At 50.3% G+C, this 16037-nt stretch overlaps 1 protein-coding gene across 1 annotated transcript; it reads left to right on the top strand.

The window, feature by feature from the left end:
- The first annotated feature begins 11600 nt into the window (after positions 1 to 11600).
- On the top strand, positions 11601 to 12961 carry LOC109739993 (peroxidase P7). Its single transcript, XM_020299042.3, has 3 exons — positions 11601 to 11947; positions 12016 to 12207; positions 12290 to 12961. The coding sequence occupies exons 1-3, from the start codon at positions 11729 to 11731 to the stop codon at positions 12860 to 12862; spliced, it is 984 nt and encodes a 327-aa protein (XP_020154631.1). The 5' UTR covers positions 11601 to 11728; the 3' UTR covers positions 12863 to 12961.
- The last annotated feature ends 3076 nt before the right edge of the window (positions 12962 to 16037 follow it).

The following is a 16037-nucleotide window of genomic DNA, read 5'->3' as shown; positions in this document are numbered from 1 at the left end:
GCGCTACTGCTATGTCCACTTAACCCCCAAAATCCCCACTCTCTCTTCATCCCGCCTCTTTTCCCCCAAATCCCCACTCTCTCTTCCCCCGTCGCGCCGCCGGAGCCCTGCCCTCGCCGCGCCCCTGCGCTCGCCCCGACCCCGGCGCTCGCCCCTGACCCCGGCGCTCGCCCACGGCCCCGGCCCCGGCCACGACCCCGACCCCGACCCTGGCGCTCGCCCACGGCCCCGACCCCGACCCCGACTCCGGCCCCGACGCCGACCCCTCCGACCCCGACTCCGGCCTCGTCGGGCCTGCACCCTCTGTAAGCCCCCCACCGCTCCTCCCCTCTCTACTAGCTAGGGTTCTTTGGTTAATTTACTAAGGTTTTAGTTAGGGCAGTAGGTTAATTAGGTTATCTATTTAGTTATGAATTTAGCTAGGTTTTGTAGTTTAAGCAATTGTCCAAATCAACATCCCTTGTTAAAGCAAATTTAGGTAGGCTGAATTTTAATTTCAAATATTGTTATGACTTCTTGCATTTTTCTTCAAGTTCTATATTTTTCTTCCTTTTATATGCAAATTTGAAGTGGACATGTGATATGTGGACATGTGATGTTTGGACATGTCATATTTGGAATTTGGACATGTCATTTGGACATGATGATTATGTGCAGGGTAAATAATCCGAGTGGCCTATGTTACGCCGGAATGTTGATTCATTTCCGTTCCGGTGAATTTCCGGTGCTCGATATGTCCATTTTTTAGCAAAGGCCGTGCCAAAATTTTCCGTGAATTTTGGCATGGCTTGTGCTAGATAGTAGGCATATCGAGTGCCGGGAGTTGCTGGGAAACGACATTCCGGCAAACATAGATATTTTTTATGTCATTTCTCATTTTTTTTCATAGTTTTAGAATTAAACGTGGAGACTTAATCATAGGAAACATGTCGAACAACGAAGAAACCGGGCCTTCTGACCAAGATGCAGACGAGATGGATTATGAGGTGTTGGGGAACGTAGTAATTTCAAAAAAATTCCTACGCACACGCAAGATCATGGTGATGCATAGCAACGAGAGGGGAGAGTGTCGTCCACGTACCCTCGTAGACCGTTAAGCGGAAGCATTATGACAACGCGGTTGATGTAGTCGTACGTCTTCACGATCGACCGATCCTCAGTACCGAACGTATGGCACCTCCGCGCTCAGCACACGTTCAGCTCGGTGACGTCCCGCGATCTCACGATCCAGTAGAGCTCGAGGGAGAGTTTCGTCAGCACGACGGCGTGGTGATGATGTTTATGAAGCTAACGATGCAGGGCTTTGCCTAAGCACCGCTACGATATGACCGAGGTGGATTATGCTGGAGGGGGGCACCGCACACGGCTAAAAGATCAATGATCAATTGCTGTGTCCTTGGGGTACCCCCTGCCACCGTATATAAAGGATCTAGGGGGGAGGCGGCCGGCCAAGGAGGAGGGCGCGCCAAGGGGGGAGTCCTACTCCCACCGGGAGTAGGACTCCTCATTTCCTAGTAGGAGTAGGAGAAGGGGGAAGGAGGAGAGAGAGAGGGGAAGGAAAGGGGGGCGCCGCCCCCCTCCTTGTCCAATTCGGACTAGAGGGGGAGGGGGCGCGCGGCCTGACCTGGCCGCCCCTCCTCTTCTCCACTAAGGCCCATTAGGCCCAATATACTCCCCGGGGGGTTCCGGTAACCCCCCGGTACTCCGGTATATGTCCGAAACCTCCCGAAACACTTCCGGTGTCCGAACGTAGTCATCCAATATATCGATCTTTACGTCTCGACCATTTCGAGACTCCTCGTCATGTCCGTGATCATATCCGGGACTCCGAACTACCTTCGGTACATCAAAACATATAAACTCGTAATACGATCGTCACAGAACTTTAAGCGTGCGGACCCTACGGGTTCGAGAGCTATGTATACATGACCGAGACACGTTTCCGGTCAATAACCAATAGAGGAACCTGGATGCTCATATTGGTTCCTACATATTCTACGAAGATCTTTATCGGTCAAACCGCATAACAACATACGTTGTTCCCTTTGTCATCGGTATGTTACTTGCCCGAGATTCGATCGTCGGTATCTTAATACCTAGCTCAGTATCGTACCGGCAAGTCTCTTTACTCGTTCCGTAATGCATCATCCCACAACTAACTCATTAGTCACATTGCTTGCAAGGCTTATATTGATGTGCATTACCGAGAGGGCCCAGAGATACCTCTCCGACAATCGGAGTGACAAATCCTAATCTCGATCTATGCCAACTCAACAAGTACCATCGGAGACACCTTTAGAACACCTTTATAATCACCCAGTTACATTGTGACGTTTGGTAGCACACAAGGTGTTCCTCTGGTAATCGGTAGTTGCATAATCTCATAGTCATAGGAACGTGTATAAGTCATGAAGAAAGCAATAGCAGTAAACTAAACGATCAAGTGCTAAGCTAACGGAATGGGTCAAGTCAACCACATCATTCTCCTAATGATGTGATCCCGTTAATCAAATGACAACTCATGTCTATGGCTAGGAAACTTAACCATCTTTGATCAACGAGCTAGTCAAGTAGAGGCATACTAGTGACACTATGTTTGTCTATGTATTCACACAAGTATTATGTTTCCGGTTAATACAATTCTAGCATGAATAATAAACATTTATCATGATATGAGGAAATAAATAATAACTTTATTGTTGCCTCTAGGGCATATTTCCTTCATGAGGGTGAACAAGAGTGCCTCGACTTTTTGTCTGCTAAGCAACGTCAAGGTTTGCAGGTCGGCCTCAATGATGGTACTGACGCCGACATCGACATCGACGGCACCGATGGCGGCGCCGAGACCGGCGGGGAAGGTACCAGTGGGAAAGATACCAGCGGGGAAGGTGCCGGCGCCGATGCCGCTACCGAAAAGAAGAAGCAGAAGAAGGAGAGGATACGAAAACCTAACAAACTAGGCATTGGGTGACTGGTGATCACAAAGATGGCCCCTGGCAAGTTTGAGCCATTAGAGCCGGAAGAACCTCACAAGTGCTATGGGAACCAAGTAGGATGCATCCTACGGGAATGCGTGAGCATCAACGATGATGACTTAAGGAGTAAATAACATTTGACGCAGTTGCTCCTGACGAAGTTGCACAAGAGATTCAAGTTCCCCGACCGGGATGATAACATAGAACAACCGTGGCATGATCCGAAGATGAGAAAGATTAACAATCACGCCATGGGTATGTTCAGCAATGACTTGGCCTCCTGGAAAGGGAGGGTGAAACGAGCTATTGAGGCTGAGGAACCCCTGTCCAAGATTCTGGAGGAAAATCCGACACTTGCGGAAGAGGAGTTCGAAAAGTTCAAGGACACTTGCGCTACCGAGGCAGCCAAGGCTAAGGTTGCGAAATTCAAGATCCTTCAGCAAAGGAACACGGGGAAGCATCGCCTCGGAAGCCGTGGCTACCTCGGTAAAAGGCCCATATGGGATAAGGAGGACGCGGAACGTGAAGCCGCGGGTCTCCCAGACCCCTTCGCGAAGTTCACCAACCCCTTCGAGCGTGACTTCATCAGGGCCCGCTACAAGTGGGACAAGGAAAAGAAGGTTTTTTACACGGACCAGATCACGAGGAAATTGATTAGACTACTGGTAATTATTCTTTTACCACCTTACACTTAGCTCTAGATCTAGTCAACTACACATTCCTAAACGGTTCACGTTCCTTCTGCAGGAGAAGCAACACCAGCTTGCAGCCGAAAGCCCTACTTCTCCGATGAGGCCGAAGTGGGACACCCCTCTCAACCGGGCCTTGAACGAACTTAAGGGACACCCTTTGGGCCAGCGGCCGCAATATGGTCGTGTGCACGGCGCCAGAGACGGCACCACGTGGAAGGTGTTTTACAACGAGGGCCCAGAGGCCAAGAAGCAGAAAAAGAAGTTTAGTCAGGCGGACATCGACGAGAAGTTGAAGCTTGCGTTCGAGAAAAAAGCAGTTGAGGATGCAAAAAAACAGCCGAGGAGAACAATGAGTTGCTACAGCAGGCAGTCAATGCAGCTGCAACTGCCTGCAGAAATGATTTCGCTACTAACTTGGTCCCGGCTATCATCAACTGGACGAAGGAAAATCCAGACAAGACGGTACATGATTTCCCGTTGCCCAGTTTCGTCGCGAGCAACTCCGTGAACAACAACACCACCGCACCATCACTTGCTCACGCAACCGGGCCTCCTCTCGCACTCGCACCCGCTCATAGCAGCCCGTCCTCAGTCTCTGGCGCGCTAGGTGGGCCTTCGTCTTTGGCTGAGCTCGACGCCCTCACAGTAATTACATGTCGCACGAACATATATATCTAGAATATTCCATTTCCGTTGGCTTTCGGATGTTTTACGTCGCAGTTATGTGTTTGCAGGCCGACGAAACCCCGTGCACCGTACTCTACTTGATCAAAGGCCAGAAGGTGGATGTCGGAAAAGGGGTGATAACGAAGCCCTTGGATCTCACGTTCCACAACCAGCCGATGCCCGCTGGGAACTTCAGGGTTACCTTGTCGAGTGTGACATCGGGGCACGAGGATTTGCCTCCTCCATTACGCCTAGGGGGAGAGGACGATGAGACCCCGCCGCGGATTGGAAGCTGCAAGGATTGGGTGCTGCTATGGCCGGAGAATCTTCTTCGTCTGGAGCCGGCCGAGATCACACCAATAACCACACATCAACAAGCATGTATGGAGACCACCACCCCGCCTACGCAATTACCAGCTCCTGTAGTGCCGGGTGAGAGCGGCGGACGACGTGATGAAGGGGGTGCAATAGTACTGGCTGATGTAATCGGTCCCGTAGAACAGAGAATGGATGATGAGACGGAGGAGACGGAGGACCCAATGGGTTTCCTCAGTACAAACGCGTATGAGGGTGACTTAGATATGATGACTCAGCCATATGACGAATTGGGCTATCAGTATGCTAATGAGGATATGGATGATCTGCCCGGGCAGGAACGACGTAGCAGGGATTGCAAGAAGTCTCTCTTCATGAAATCCTCACAGGACACGCCTGAAGATGCCGCCTCAACACAGGCTCAACTATCCGGGGGTCGTACAGTGCTTAGCCCGGCAACACTGGGGCAGGGATTAAGGAAGGGGAAGGTGTGCCCAAGAAAAAGGAGAGGAAGAGATCGGGGAAGATAGCTTCCTCCAAACAAACCAGAGCACATAGCAGCCAGACGGTGGATTCTGAAGAGCGTGTACCCGTGAAAGGTGCGGCCCTGTTCCATCTCACGGGCGAGCCGATGCTACCGCCGAAACCGCTGGAGGCACTATCAGGGGATCTCAGGAGACTGCACGACCATGTGCTGTCGACTGAGAAAAGCCTACTAGCTTCGGAGGATTCAGGATATCTGACATATGCGGCTCGTGTGCCTGAGGGGAAGTGCTACGTCGACACACGGCCCGCGGAGGTGTTCTTCCTGCGGTTTGACCATATCTTTGAGATGTTTCTAACAAGGCGGCTTGATTTTACAATCGTCTGCCTTTTTGCGCTACATATGAGCTCCGTCATGAAGAGAGAAGAAGTCTTGCAAATCTGTGTGGCGGATCCGTACTACATGCACGAGTCTTTCTTGAGTCTCGGCGACTTTGAGCGTGAAACTGCTAGGGAGTACCTCCAAAACTTCATGGTACAGAATAAGGACCAGGAAATTGTCCTCCTGCCTTATCATCCAAAGTAAGTCAGTTCCGGACAACCCTTTTGTACATTTCAATCATTCCTTCTCGCTCATATGGAGAATAATTTGAGGTGTCTTTTCCCCGCACCAACGGGCGCGCCATCCTTATCGTTCTTTACCCGCGAGTCTCCCACGCCGTGTATTTCGACCCTATCAGAGACTACGAGAAGAAGGACTACACCCACATAATGAATATTCTAGATGATGCTCTCCAAGGCTTCAGCATTAGGGGTGGCCACATACAGATCAGGAAACAAAGGAACAAGAAGTTGAGTTTCTCGCATAAAAGAGGTAATATTACCGGTAGTTATACAACTTGCGCTCGATGTTCAGTTTGGTGCTAAAACTTTAAAAATACGGAATTGCAGTCACATAACTTGACTCAAGCGTCCACATACGGTCACAAAATATGTTTGCGGGTGTATTCGTGTATAGGCCCCACCTGTCAGTCACGCAGCCAAACGCATTTTTGTGTAGAACACCTTTAAATATTGTTTATTCATTGAAAAGGTCAACCACCGCGATGCCTTTTTATTTTGCAAAAAAAAGAGACAACTGTACTGCAATAATTAACACACTAAAATGCTCGTGCGCTAGGTCTCGAACACATGATCCGCAGTTGAAACAGTACCTACTTTAAGCACTCCATCAATTACGTTTGGATTCCTTTTATTGATAACAAGTACATATGTACAAGGCCAGAAAGCATGTGAAATTCAAACGGGCTGCAGAAATTGTGGCCCATTTTGCACACGCTATTTTGTGAAGATATTTGCAAAACGTAAGTAAAAATTTATGTTCAAATAATTGTGTGTTAAAAATAAGTTACATACAGACGATGACATACTTTTTTTTGTAAAACTTTGCATTTTTTGTTGGTAGCTTACCAAGCAGACCACTTGGTATATATTTGTAAAACTTAAGTCATAAATTTATGTTCAAATATATGTGTTTTAAAATATTATACATACAAACGATCATTAGTGAATAATAATATTTAAATATAAACTTGTGTATTATATAAAAATCATTAATACAGAAATCAATAATTCTTATTAAGTAAATATGTTTAATGAATCCATAATAAATATACATTCGCGTCTTATATTTAAATTATACCAAAAACATGGATACAAACATTACTAAATATTTATGAATGTTAACTCATGTATAATTGTTACTCATGACTTATGTTTCAAACTGATAAAATTTATATATTATACATGATTTAATATTCATATCAACAATTAAAATTTTAAATTATGAATATATTTATCATACAATTTTTTTATAATTCATAAATATATGAAATTTTTAAATAATGTATAACTTTTTTTAAAAAAATAGGTTATTTAATTTGTATGTACAATATTTATACCACATGAATATTTAAAGGTTATTTTTATTACTGAAATTATAATTTATATTTTTTTAGGGGTTGAAATTATAATTTATATACTATCTACAAAATTTTAAACAAACGAACATGTGCATGGGCTGCACTGGCCATAGCCCATTTCAGCTCCAGGAGCCTCTTTTTTTGACAAAGGGTGGATTTTATTGACTCAAAATGAAGTATCAAGTTGATACAAACACAGTGAGTACACTCCCGGCCTCTACATAACTAGGATGCACATAGCCAACACCAACACACGCAAAAAAAACACACAAGCAAATAGCAAAGTCATATACGACCAAAGCTATGCGGAAAAAAGACAGAAGCAATCAGACCCGCGATCGCAAACTACAGAAATGACCATGTCCAGGAGCCTCTGTCCTATTAAATTCATATTCTACTGGTTATTATCTATTATAGACGTATACAGGTGCATGTTGGAGTGGCTAGGGCTGCTTTTGTGCTAGCCTCTGGTCGTGAGTCCGAGACTTGATGTGTACAATTTTTGATGTTCAAGTTCATTCAGGTGGGACATCTTCTAGTACATGTAAAATTGTTATCCTTAGTAGACATGCTTATTTGTTTGGTGTAGTTGCTAGATTTGCTAGTCTTGTACTCGAGGGTCGTGTGTTCGAGTCCTAAGGCACCCACTATTTTTGGTTGTTAATTTTTGCAGTACATTGGTTGATTTTCTTGTAAATAAAAAAACGTGAAGGTGTTTGCACAAAAATGCGTCGCGGTGGTCGGCTTCCCCGTGAATAAAAAAGTACAATGGTGTTTTTGTGCAAAAATCCAACGGTTGAGCGCCTCAAGTCAATGGCAGGTGGGGCCATACACCGGATACGCCTGCATACTTATTTTCTGACCGTATGTGCACGCTTGAGTCAAGTTGAGTGACTGCAATTCCGTATTTTCAAAGTTCTAGCACCAAACTGAATATTGAGCGCAAGTTCTATGACCCTCCGTGATATTACCTCAGCATAAAACTAACTTCTGTTGCATCCATGTCCCAAAACCAAGCAAGAAAAATGGATTCTACCTCCTCCATGTCATGATTGAGTTCAACACGGATCACCAAAAGCTTCATATGACAGCCAGAAACGATGATCATATCCGCAAGTGGGTAGAATCTCATGGAGAAGCGGATTATAAACTTAGAGATGACTTCTTTCGCATCCAAAGGGACATTGTGACGATCATCATGAAAGAAGTCGTCGATTAGAAGGGAATGTTCCACCACGGCCCTATATCGCGAGTTGACGTCTGAACTCGCATAGGCATGCAACGTCATGACCTCACGCCGTTCAAGAAGCTAGGGTCCATCCTTGATGATATGGAAGGATGGAACTTCTAGTGATTTATGATGCCGATGATGATGATATGTGTCGGTTGAACTTGTATACTTTCTGTAGCGATTAAACTTTGTGATGTCCACGGTCCCTGCCGAACTTGCGTAACGCTAGTTTGTTAGTTTGGGTACGATGACATGCGTACCTCTAGTTAATTAGTTTGCGTACTATATGTTGCATCTAGTTGCTAACCCTTTCTTTTTCGTGTTGCTCTAGTATTTTTTTTGCATATGATCGTACATTCTCTTGATGAAGATGCATCTCTAATAGGTACCTAAATTCTTGATGGCGAAGGAGTGCTATGTCGTGTATGAAGGGAAGGTTCCGGGAGTGTACGACGAGTGGTATGAGTGTCAGGCGCAAGTGGAGGGGGTCTCGGGCGCCAACCTTAAAGGCTTCAAAAGCAGACAAGAAGCACAAGCTAGTTACTTGAGGTTCAGGCTAGCGCGAGAGATGCCTCATAACCGCCGCCTCATGTACTGTATAGTTCCGCTATCACTCATAGTGATAGCACTTCTCGCGTATATCATTGTTTAGATGGATGACGTTATAGTTGCAAGTATTCGAGACTTGCATGTATCGCTATTTTCGAGATGATGACGAGAGATCATTTTGTGTTGGATGATGATTATGATGAGACTATTTGTATGTATACGCTATGATTACATTTGTGGTCTCGCAGCCATTTGTATGTGTATGATGATAACATTTGTATGTGCTAAAAATTCTTGTATAAAGCCTGTTCAAATACAAAACAAATATGCAGAAAAAACTAATAAAATTAGCAGTAGCGAGTGGAGAAAAGTTAGCAGTAGCGCGGCCTAATAAAGTGCGCTAGAGCTATTAGCAGTAGCGCGCTTGCTTACTCCTCGCTGCTGCTACCCTTGTATAGCAGTAGCGCGGGCAGACACGCGCTGCTACTACAGTTTAGCTGTAGCACCGTATCAGTAGCGCGGGACCCTCCGCTACTGCTATACCTAGAACCCGCGCTGCTGCTAGGCTTTTCCCCAGTAGTGTCCTCCTCCTCCGGATCCACTGCATCCGGAGGTAACCCCTTGGTGATCCGAGCTTCGCGCCTTGCCCGGGTCTGCTCAAGGAGCTGCAGCCGACGCTCTGGCGTTAGAAATGGGTAGCCCCTTATCTGGCAGTGTAGGGGCATGTCTACTAGTGGTGGCGGACGGGGAGTGGAAAATGGCGGCGGCGGTGGATTGGCGAAGAAAAATGTGGAGGGGTAGGATTTCTGTGCCGGCGGCCAACTTAAATAGCCGGGCTAGACACTACGCAGCCCGCCAGAGCGGCGCCACGCGGTGAAATCGGTCCGACGGAGAAGACGAGCTTCTGACCATCGGATTTCTGGACGATTTCGCGTGGGACCCCAACGTCAGTCCGACGTGACGGACGTACCCGGGCGCCCATATCCGTTTATATTTGGGCTGGATATAAGGGGTGTTGCTTAGCCCGAGCGTTTGAGACCCATTTAAGGCGTCTATCTAGGTTCGTGACTGCTCAGTGGCCGCATGGCCTGCCCGGGCGTTTGAGGCGGCTTTGGGGCCTCTGGCTGCAGATGCTCTTATCTCTGCTTGTTTTTTTTTGAATGTTGGCAGTTGACTGCCAAATTCATTGATGAGAAGGGAACAAAGTACATGGACAAGCCTGAGACGGGCAAACAAAGAAAACAAGCAAGAAGGAGAGAATGAAAGCGCATGAAAAACTGAAAACAGGAAAAAAACTGTAGGCTGCCTCTACTCAGCCAGGGTCAAAAGGGATGCCCGCGCCAGCCATGTTCCATAGGCGAATTTCATCCTTGATCAAGCGAATAAGAGCCGCTTTCTGTAGTGCCTCCTTCTGGAATAGCCGCCTGTTCCTCTCGCGCCATAGTTCCCCGGTGATCAACTGAATTAGCGACAAGGGTCCTTTTCTTCGCACATCCGCCGCCCCGATGGACGGAACTGGCCATCCAGTTTTTGAGGCTGGAGGAACCATCCCAGGTTGCAGGATTGAGAGAAGGATATTTTGCAAGCGTGGATATAGAATCCCAAATGTCCTTGGACCACCAGCAGTCAGCAATGAGGTGGAAAGGGGTCTCTAAGTTCCTCATGCAGAAGGGGCAAAAATAATCGTTTTCCCATCCTCGCCTAAGAAGGGCGTCCGCTGTCAGGATTTTACCCAGAATAGCAGTCCAAATAAAGAAACGGCATTTTCCAGGTGCCCATGCAGCCCAAATGAGCTTATAACCACCTCTGCTTTTTTTTACCGTCCGATTCACGGTATGATCACTGACCCAGTGTTCCGATTTACGAGTACGGGGATGGCCCGGCCGTTTGTCCGGACGCGTCGCAACTTGCAACCCAGTGACTGATTGATACTCGCTGCTGGTTGGTGCCACATGCACTGCCATGCACGCGACACTCCTCCGGTGGCCATTGGCGTGTCTCTGGCCGGGCGACTCCATGGTGGTCCGCTCGGTGCGCGCGCTCCCATCCCGGCCGTGTCTCGACCGCCGTGCTGCGCCCCGGCCGGCGGCAAATTTGGCAAATTTGACCTATAGACGAAATCAAATTACAGAATGAACTATCCGCGAAACTATTTCACGCGGCTGACCTTTTTGTGTGACGCCCGACACGAAGGCGCCACACTACACTGTGCAACGCCTCACAGATAGGCGCTACACGGCCAGCGTCGCACCCGTGTGATCAGAAAATTACTAAGTCAGTGTGCAGCGCCTGAGAGCTAGGCGACAACTATACAGTATAGCGCCTAGCTCCCAGACGTTGCACTAGTGCAGCGCCTGAGAGCTAGGCGTCACGGGTCAGCCGCGTGAAATAGTTTCACGGACAGTTCATTCTGTGATTTGATTTCGTCTACAGGTCAAATTTGTTAAATTTGCCCCGGCTGGCGCCAGCGTCCACGGCCGCACGCACACAGCCACATCCGCTCGATCGCAGTACGTACGTCCCCCGATGGCCACCACCCAAACAATCTTACTGCCTGTCACTTGTCACCTTCCAAATGATAGCGACAAGATCCCCTCCTACCCATCTGCTGGCTGCCCCTATCTACGGCCCCCGATCCAGCAGCGAACAGCGCACAGGCTGCCGCGGCATCCAACGTTTGATCAGGGTGTCCATATATACGTGCGTGCGCGCGGCGGGCTCGTGCGTGGGCAGAGCGCCGCCTCGCCAGCTTCAGTACTCAACACTTCACTCTCGCTGCAGACGAGGATCTTCCCTTCCTTCTTTAGCTGTAGCTTTCTGAAAGTGTGTGCGGTGATGGGGATGCTCCTGGCGCGCGTCGCCGTCGCCGTGGTTGTTCTCGCGGCGGCGGCGGCCGTTGTGGCCGTCGACGGCCAGATGTCGCCGGCGTTCTACGACGCCACGTGCCCGGCGCTGCAGTCCGTCGTGCGCCGCGGCATGGCGCAGGCCGTGCAGAAGGAGGCGCGCATGGGCGCGTCCATCCTCCGCCTCTTCTTCCACGACTGCTTCGTCAATGTACGTTTTGGTTCCGGTCCGTCACAAATTAAATCCTGCCAACTGCGTGCTGAGACCTGCATGCGCAGGGGTGCGACGCCTCCGTCTTGCTGGACGACACGGCCAACTTCACGGGGGAGAAGAACGCGGGGCCCAACGCCAACTCGTTGCGCGGATACGAGGTCATCGATGCCATCAAGGCGCAGGTCGAGGCTTCCTGCAAGGCCACCGTCTCCTGCGCCGACATCGTCGCGCTCGCCGCCCGCGACGCCGTCAGCCTGGTCGGTACCCACTTCTCTCTCCCTCTCTTTCTGGCATTCTGGCCGGTGGCATTACTAAAGGTGGCCGCGCGCGTGCGTGCAGCTCGGCGGGCCGAGCTGGACGGTGCAGCTGGGCCGGCGAGACGGGCGCTCGGCGAGCCAGAACGCGGCGAACACCAACCTACCGCCGCCGGACGCGAGGCTCGCCGACCTCCTCACCAGGTTCAGCGACAAGGGCCTGGACGCGCGCGCCCTCACCGCGCTGTCCGGGGCGCACACTGTGGGCTGGGCACGCTGCACCACCTTCCGCACGCACATCTACAACGACACCGGCAACGCGGCCGTGGACGCCGCCTTCGCCACGCAGGTACGCGCCAAGGCCTGCCCTTCCGCCGGCGGCGACGGGAACCTCACGCCGCTCGAGCTGCGCGCCCCCGCCGCATTCGACAACGGCTACTTCCAGGACCTCGTCGCCCGCCGCGTGCTCCTGCGCTCCGACCAGGAGCTCTACGGGAGCGGCGTCGGCAACGGCAGCACCGACGCGCTCGTGCGAGCCTACGCAGCCAACGCCACGCTCTTCGCGGTAGACTTCGCCGCCGCCATGGTGAGGATGGGCAACCTGGCGCTCACCGGGAAGAACGGCGAGGTCCGGCTAAACTGCCGGAGAGTGAACTGAGCTGAATGAGTAGATCAGCGGATGAATTTCTGATGTACGCATCGCAAAAGCATAAAGTTGTTGACAAAAGCACTGCTGTTCGTGCACTGGATTTTCTCCCGTTTGGATCGGCGTGAGCAGCTAATCTCTGACACAAAAATGCTACGTAGATAGGGCAGACAAACTTCCGGGCCGACAGGTCGCTCAGTAATGCTACGTTACGTCTCGTTGATTATGGATCAAGAGCGTCTCCAACGCCGAACCTAAAACGGACGCGGATACGTCCAAGAGCGTTCATGCACAGTGATATGAGAGCTCGCCATCCATTCATGTACCTCAAACGTCCACATACATTTCAAACAAAATTCAAACAAACCAGATGAATTTCATGCAAACTGAATGATGTTCATTTAAACCCGACCACAACAATTGCAATTTTAAAATATTTCATTAAACAAAAGCGTCCGGAAGTTAACCTAGTCTAATTCTTCGCCGAGGGCTGCCCGCCAAGTCCTTTGTTCTTCCCCATGCCCAGCATCCTCGATGGTCGTGAGCCCTGAGAAGCAAAACCGCATTTCGCCGGCGAGGAAGAGTAAGACATGGGACACGGAAATGCCCACATGGGACGCAGACGCCTTCGTCTCCCGTGTCCTACTCTTCCTCATCGAAGTCCGTGGTTTGAACGTCGCCGATGGAGGTGAGGTCCATGATAGGACGTGCACGGGCCGACCTCATGGTCGTAGCGACCCGACACAAACCGTGCAGGCGACGCGATCGACGCGCAGCTGCCGGCGTTCTGACCATGATCGCCTGCGCTGCATCCGCGTCCGACTGCGCCACTACTGACTTGTAGCCAACGCAAGCGCACGTGGCCTCGTAAAGCGCTTGCTGCTCGACGACGAAGTTCGGGTTCTTCTTGACATGGCTGCCATGGCCTCACTCGTGAACTCGCCGTAGATTTAGCCCCCCCCCCCCCCCCGCCTGTCAGTGACGCGCGATGAAGGCGATGATGTAGTGCTACTCTTCCTGCCCTTGCCAGAGCGCCAACACCAGGCGCAGCGCCGACTGCTCCTCCCTCACGACGGCGTTGAAGTGCGCCTGCGCCTACTCCATGGTGAAGCCGACATGGACATGCATGGGCGGGGGTGTCGGCTTGTCGTCGGACGCCTCCTCCGTTGTGGGGTCGTTGTCGCTCACCTTCGGCGAGCTCGCAAGCCGGCCTCTATCCGTCGCGCATGACAGGCCTGCCACGCGAACACAAGGCCAGCCAATTCCAGCTTGTGCTCATCGAGAGGCTCTCCCACATCACTCTAGATCTCACAAACATGACAGAGGCGGTGCATGGAGGAGGAAAGGGGGTGAACATGGTGCTGTGCAGATGGTACCGGGCTTGGTCACATATAAATAACAGGCGCCGGCTATGCCAAGCGACAGGGTGTAACAATCCAGGCCTCAGAGTTGGTTTCTCGGCCACCACGCCTGTTTATTGCCAGCAGGCGGATAGACATGGAAGTCGGTTTGAATGCGGTCAATAGCCGCCTCGTCCCATCAAGTCAAGTCTCTTTGGCATTGAACAAGCGTGGAGACTGGGGCGCGGCGCAGGCGATGCTCACGGTCGGTGCCCCGCTTCAATGTCGGCTCTAGTGACCGTCACATTTGCTCTAGACCGGCATGAATGCAACTCTCTGGACCGACATAAATGCGACGCGGAGAGTGGATGTGCGTTCACGTTGGGGGAGGGCGGGGAGATAATTTTGGGTGGGATTGGGGGTCGGACATGTACGTGGCGGTGGTATGGACCCCCGCAAAGCTTCCCTAGTTTGTGTCCGGTTTGCGCAATCTCGGACAACCAAACACGTTCGCCGATAGATGGGATACCGCCTTGGACGACAAAGTGCGTCAGGGCAGCTCAGTCCAGACATATGTGTGTGATTAGAGAGTTTGCGTTGGAGATGCCCTAATGTGGCATCATTTCATTGGATATCAAAAGGCCCCACATGCATAAATTTGGGGCCGGGGTTAGAGAATCTTGAATGGCACTTTTTTCATGAATATGCGAAGCTCGTGTATGTTTTCATTATCAGAGGGGAAAAGGTTGTAAAGTTACATGTTTAGCAATTAGCAGGGTTGTGTACACCCGAGTGGCGCAAAACAATTACATGAGCGGGAACAGAATGAGGGAGGGGGTAAGCCCCAACTCACACACTACTCCGCAAGAAAAGCATTATCTAGGGGCGCTAGCGCGCGCTCAAGGCCGAGCCTCCTCCTTGATGATGAGCATGAGGCAATGAATGGAGGGTGGCTGGCTGTTGAAGGTGAAGTCGTTGTGGTGCTTCCAAAGCCAACATGTTGTGGGTGTCAAGAGGGAGTCGAAGTCTTTGCGCGGAACAAAGGGTACCATAGTGGGCCAAGTTCCACCATGGGCTAAAGGAGGAGCCCTGAGAGGGGTTAGACATGGTGAAGCAACACTAGGAGAGAACCTCGTCCAAAACTCGGCAAGAAAACGAGTAGTGTGCGAGTAGGTGCTCCACGGTCTCTGCTTCATGATCGCAAAACACTCACGTGGGCGCATGAAACAAATCACAACAGGTCAGGCGATCCACTGTCTAGTAGTGACCTGCAATGCAAGCCATATGAACACCTTGATCCGGAGCGAAGCCTAAGTGTGTCAGTTGAGCTTCCAATTGGGGTATATCGTTGATCCATGAAAAGCGGTCGATAGCACGAGTTGGTCGGGTATGGTCGGAGGCAGTCCACTTCTAGCGAAGAACATCTGGAGCATCAGAAGCACGAAAGAGACCAAGGCGGCTCAAAATCTCTAGGTACTAGATCATGGCAGCGATAGTGAACGCCCCTCAGATGTCATGGACCCATAAACAGTTGGTAAATTTGCCACGCATCAAGCAATGCTTGCGATGTTGACCGGGCACGAGAGCATGAACAAGAGGCACTAGCTCAGCGACGGTTTTACCATCATTTTAGCGATCTAGCCATAACTTATAGGAGCGTTCGTTCCCAATATGCCATGTCATGGAAGCGACGAAAACACACCGGGTCTTCTCATTGCCAGGATGTCTAGGTGGTGCCATGGTGGCTGACAGTCAGACCATCTTCTGCAGCCATAACCAACACGTACACGGAGCAATTTTGAAGTGGTGCAAGGTCGCACATGCCAAGGCCACACAACTGAGTGGAG

This window comes from Aegilops tauschii, chromosome 3 (assembly GCF_002575655.3).
Source record: "Aegilops tauschii subsp. strangulata cultivar AL8/78 chromosome 3, Aet v6.0, whole genome shotgun sequence".
In the NCBI taxonomy this organism is placed as follows: Eukaryota; Viridiplantae; Streptophyta; class Magnoliopsida; order Poales; family Poaceae; genus Aegilops; species Aegilops tauschii.
The sequence above is the reverse complement of the archived record's forward strand: the minus strand, read 5'-3'. Positions and strand labels throughout refer to the sequence as shown.

Coding starts and splice junctions, on each gene's coding strand:
- LOC109739993 (XM_020299042.3), top strand. CDS start 11,729: ATGGGGATGCTCCTGGCGCGCGTCGCCGTCGCCGTGGTTGTTCTCGCG. Junction 11,948..12,015: donor TCCACGACTGCTTCGTCAAT/GTACGTTTTGGT, acceptor CTGCATGCGCAG/GGGTGCGACGCCTCCGTCTT. Junction 12,208..12,289: donor CCCGCGACGCCGTCAGCCTG/GTCGGTACCCAC, acceptor GCGTGCGTGCAG/CTCGGCGGGCCGAGCTGGAC.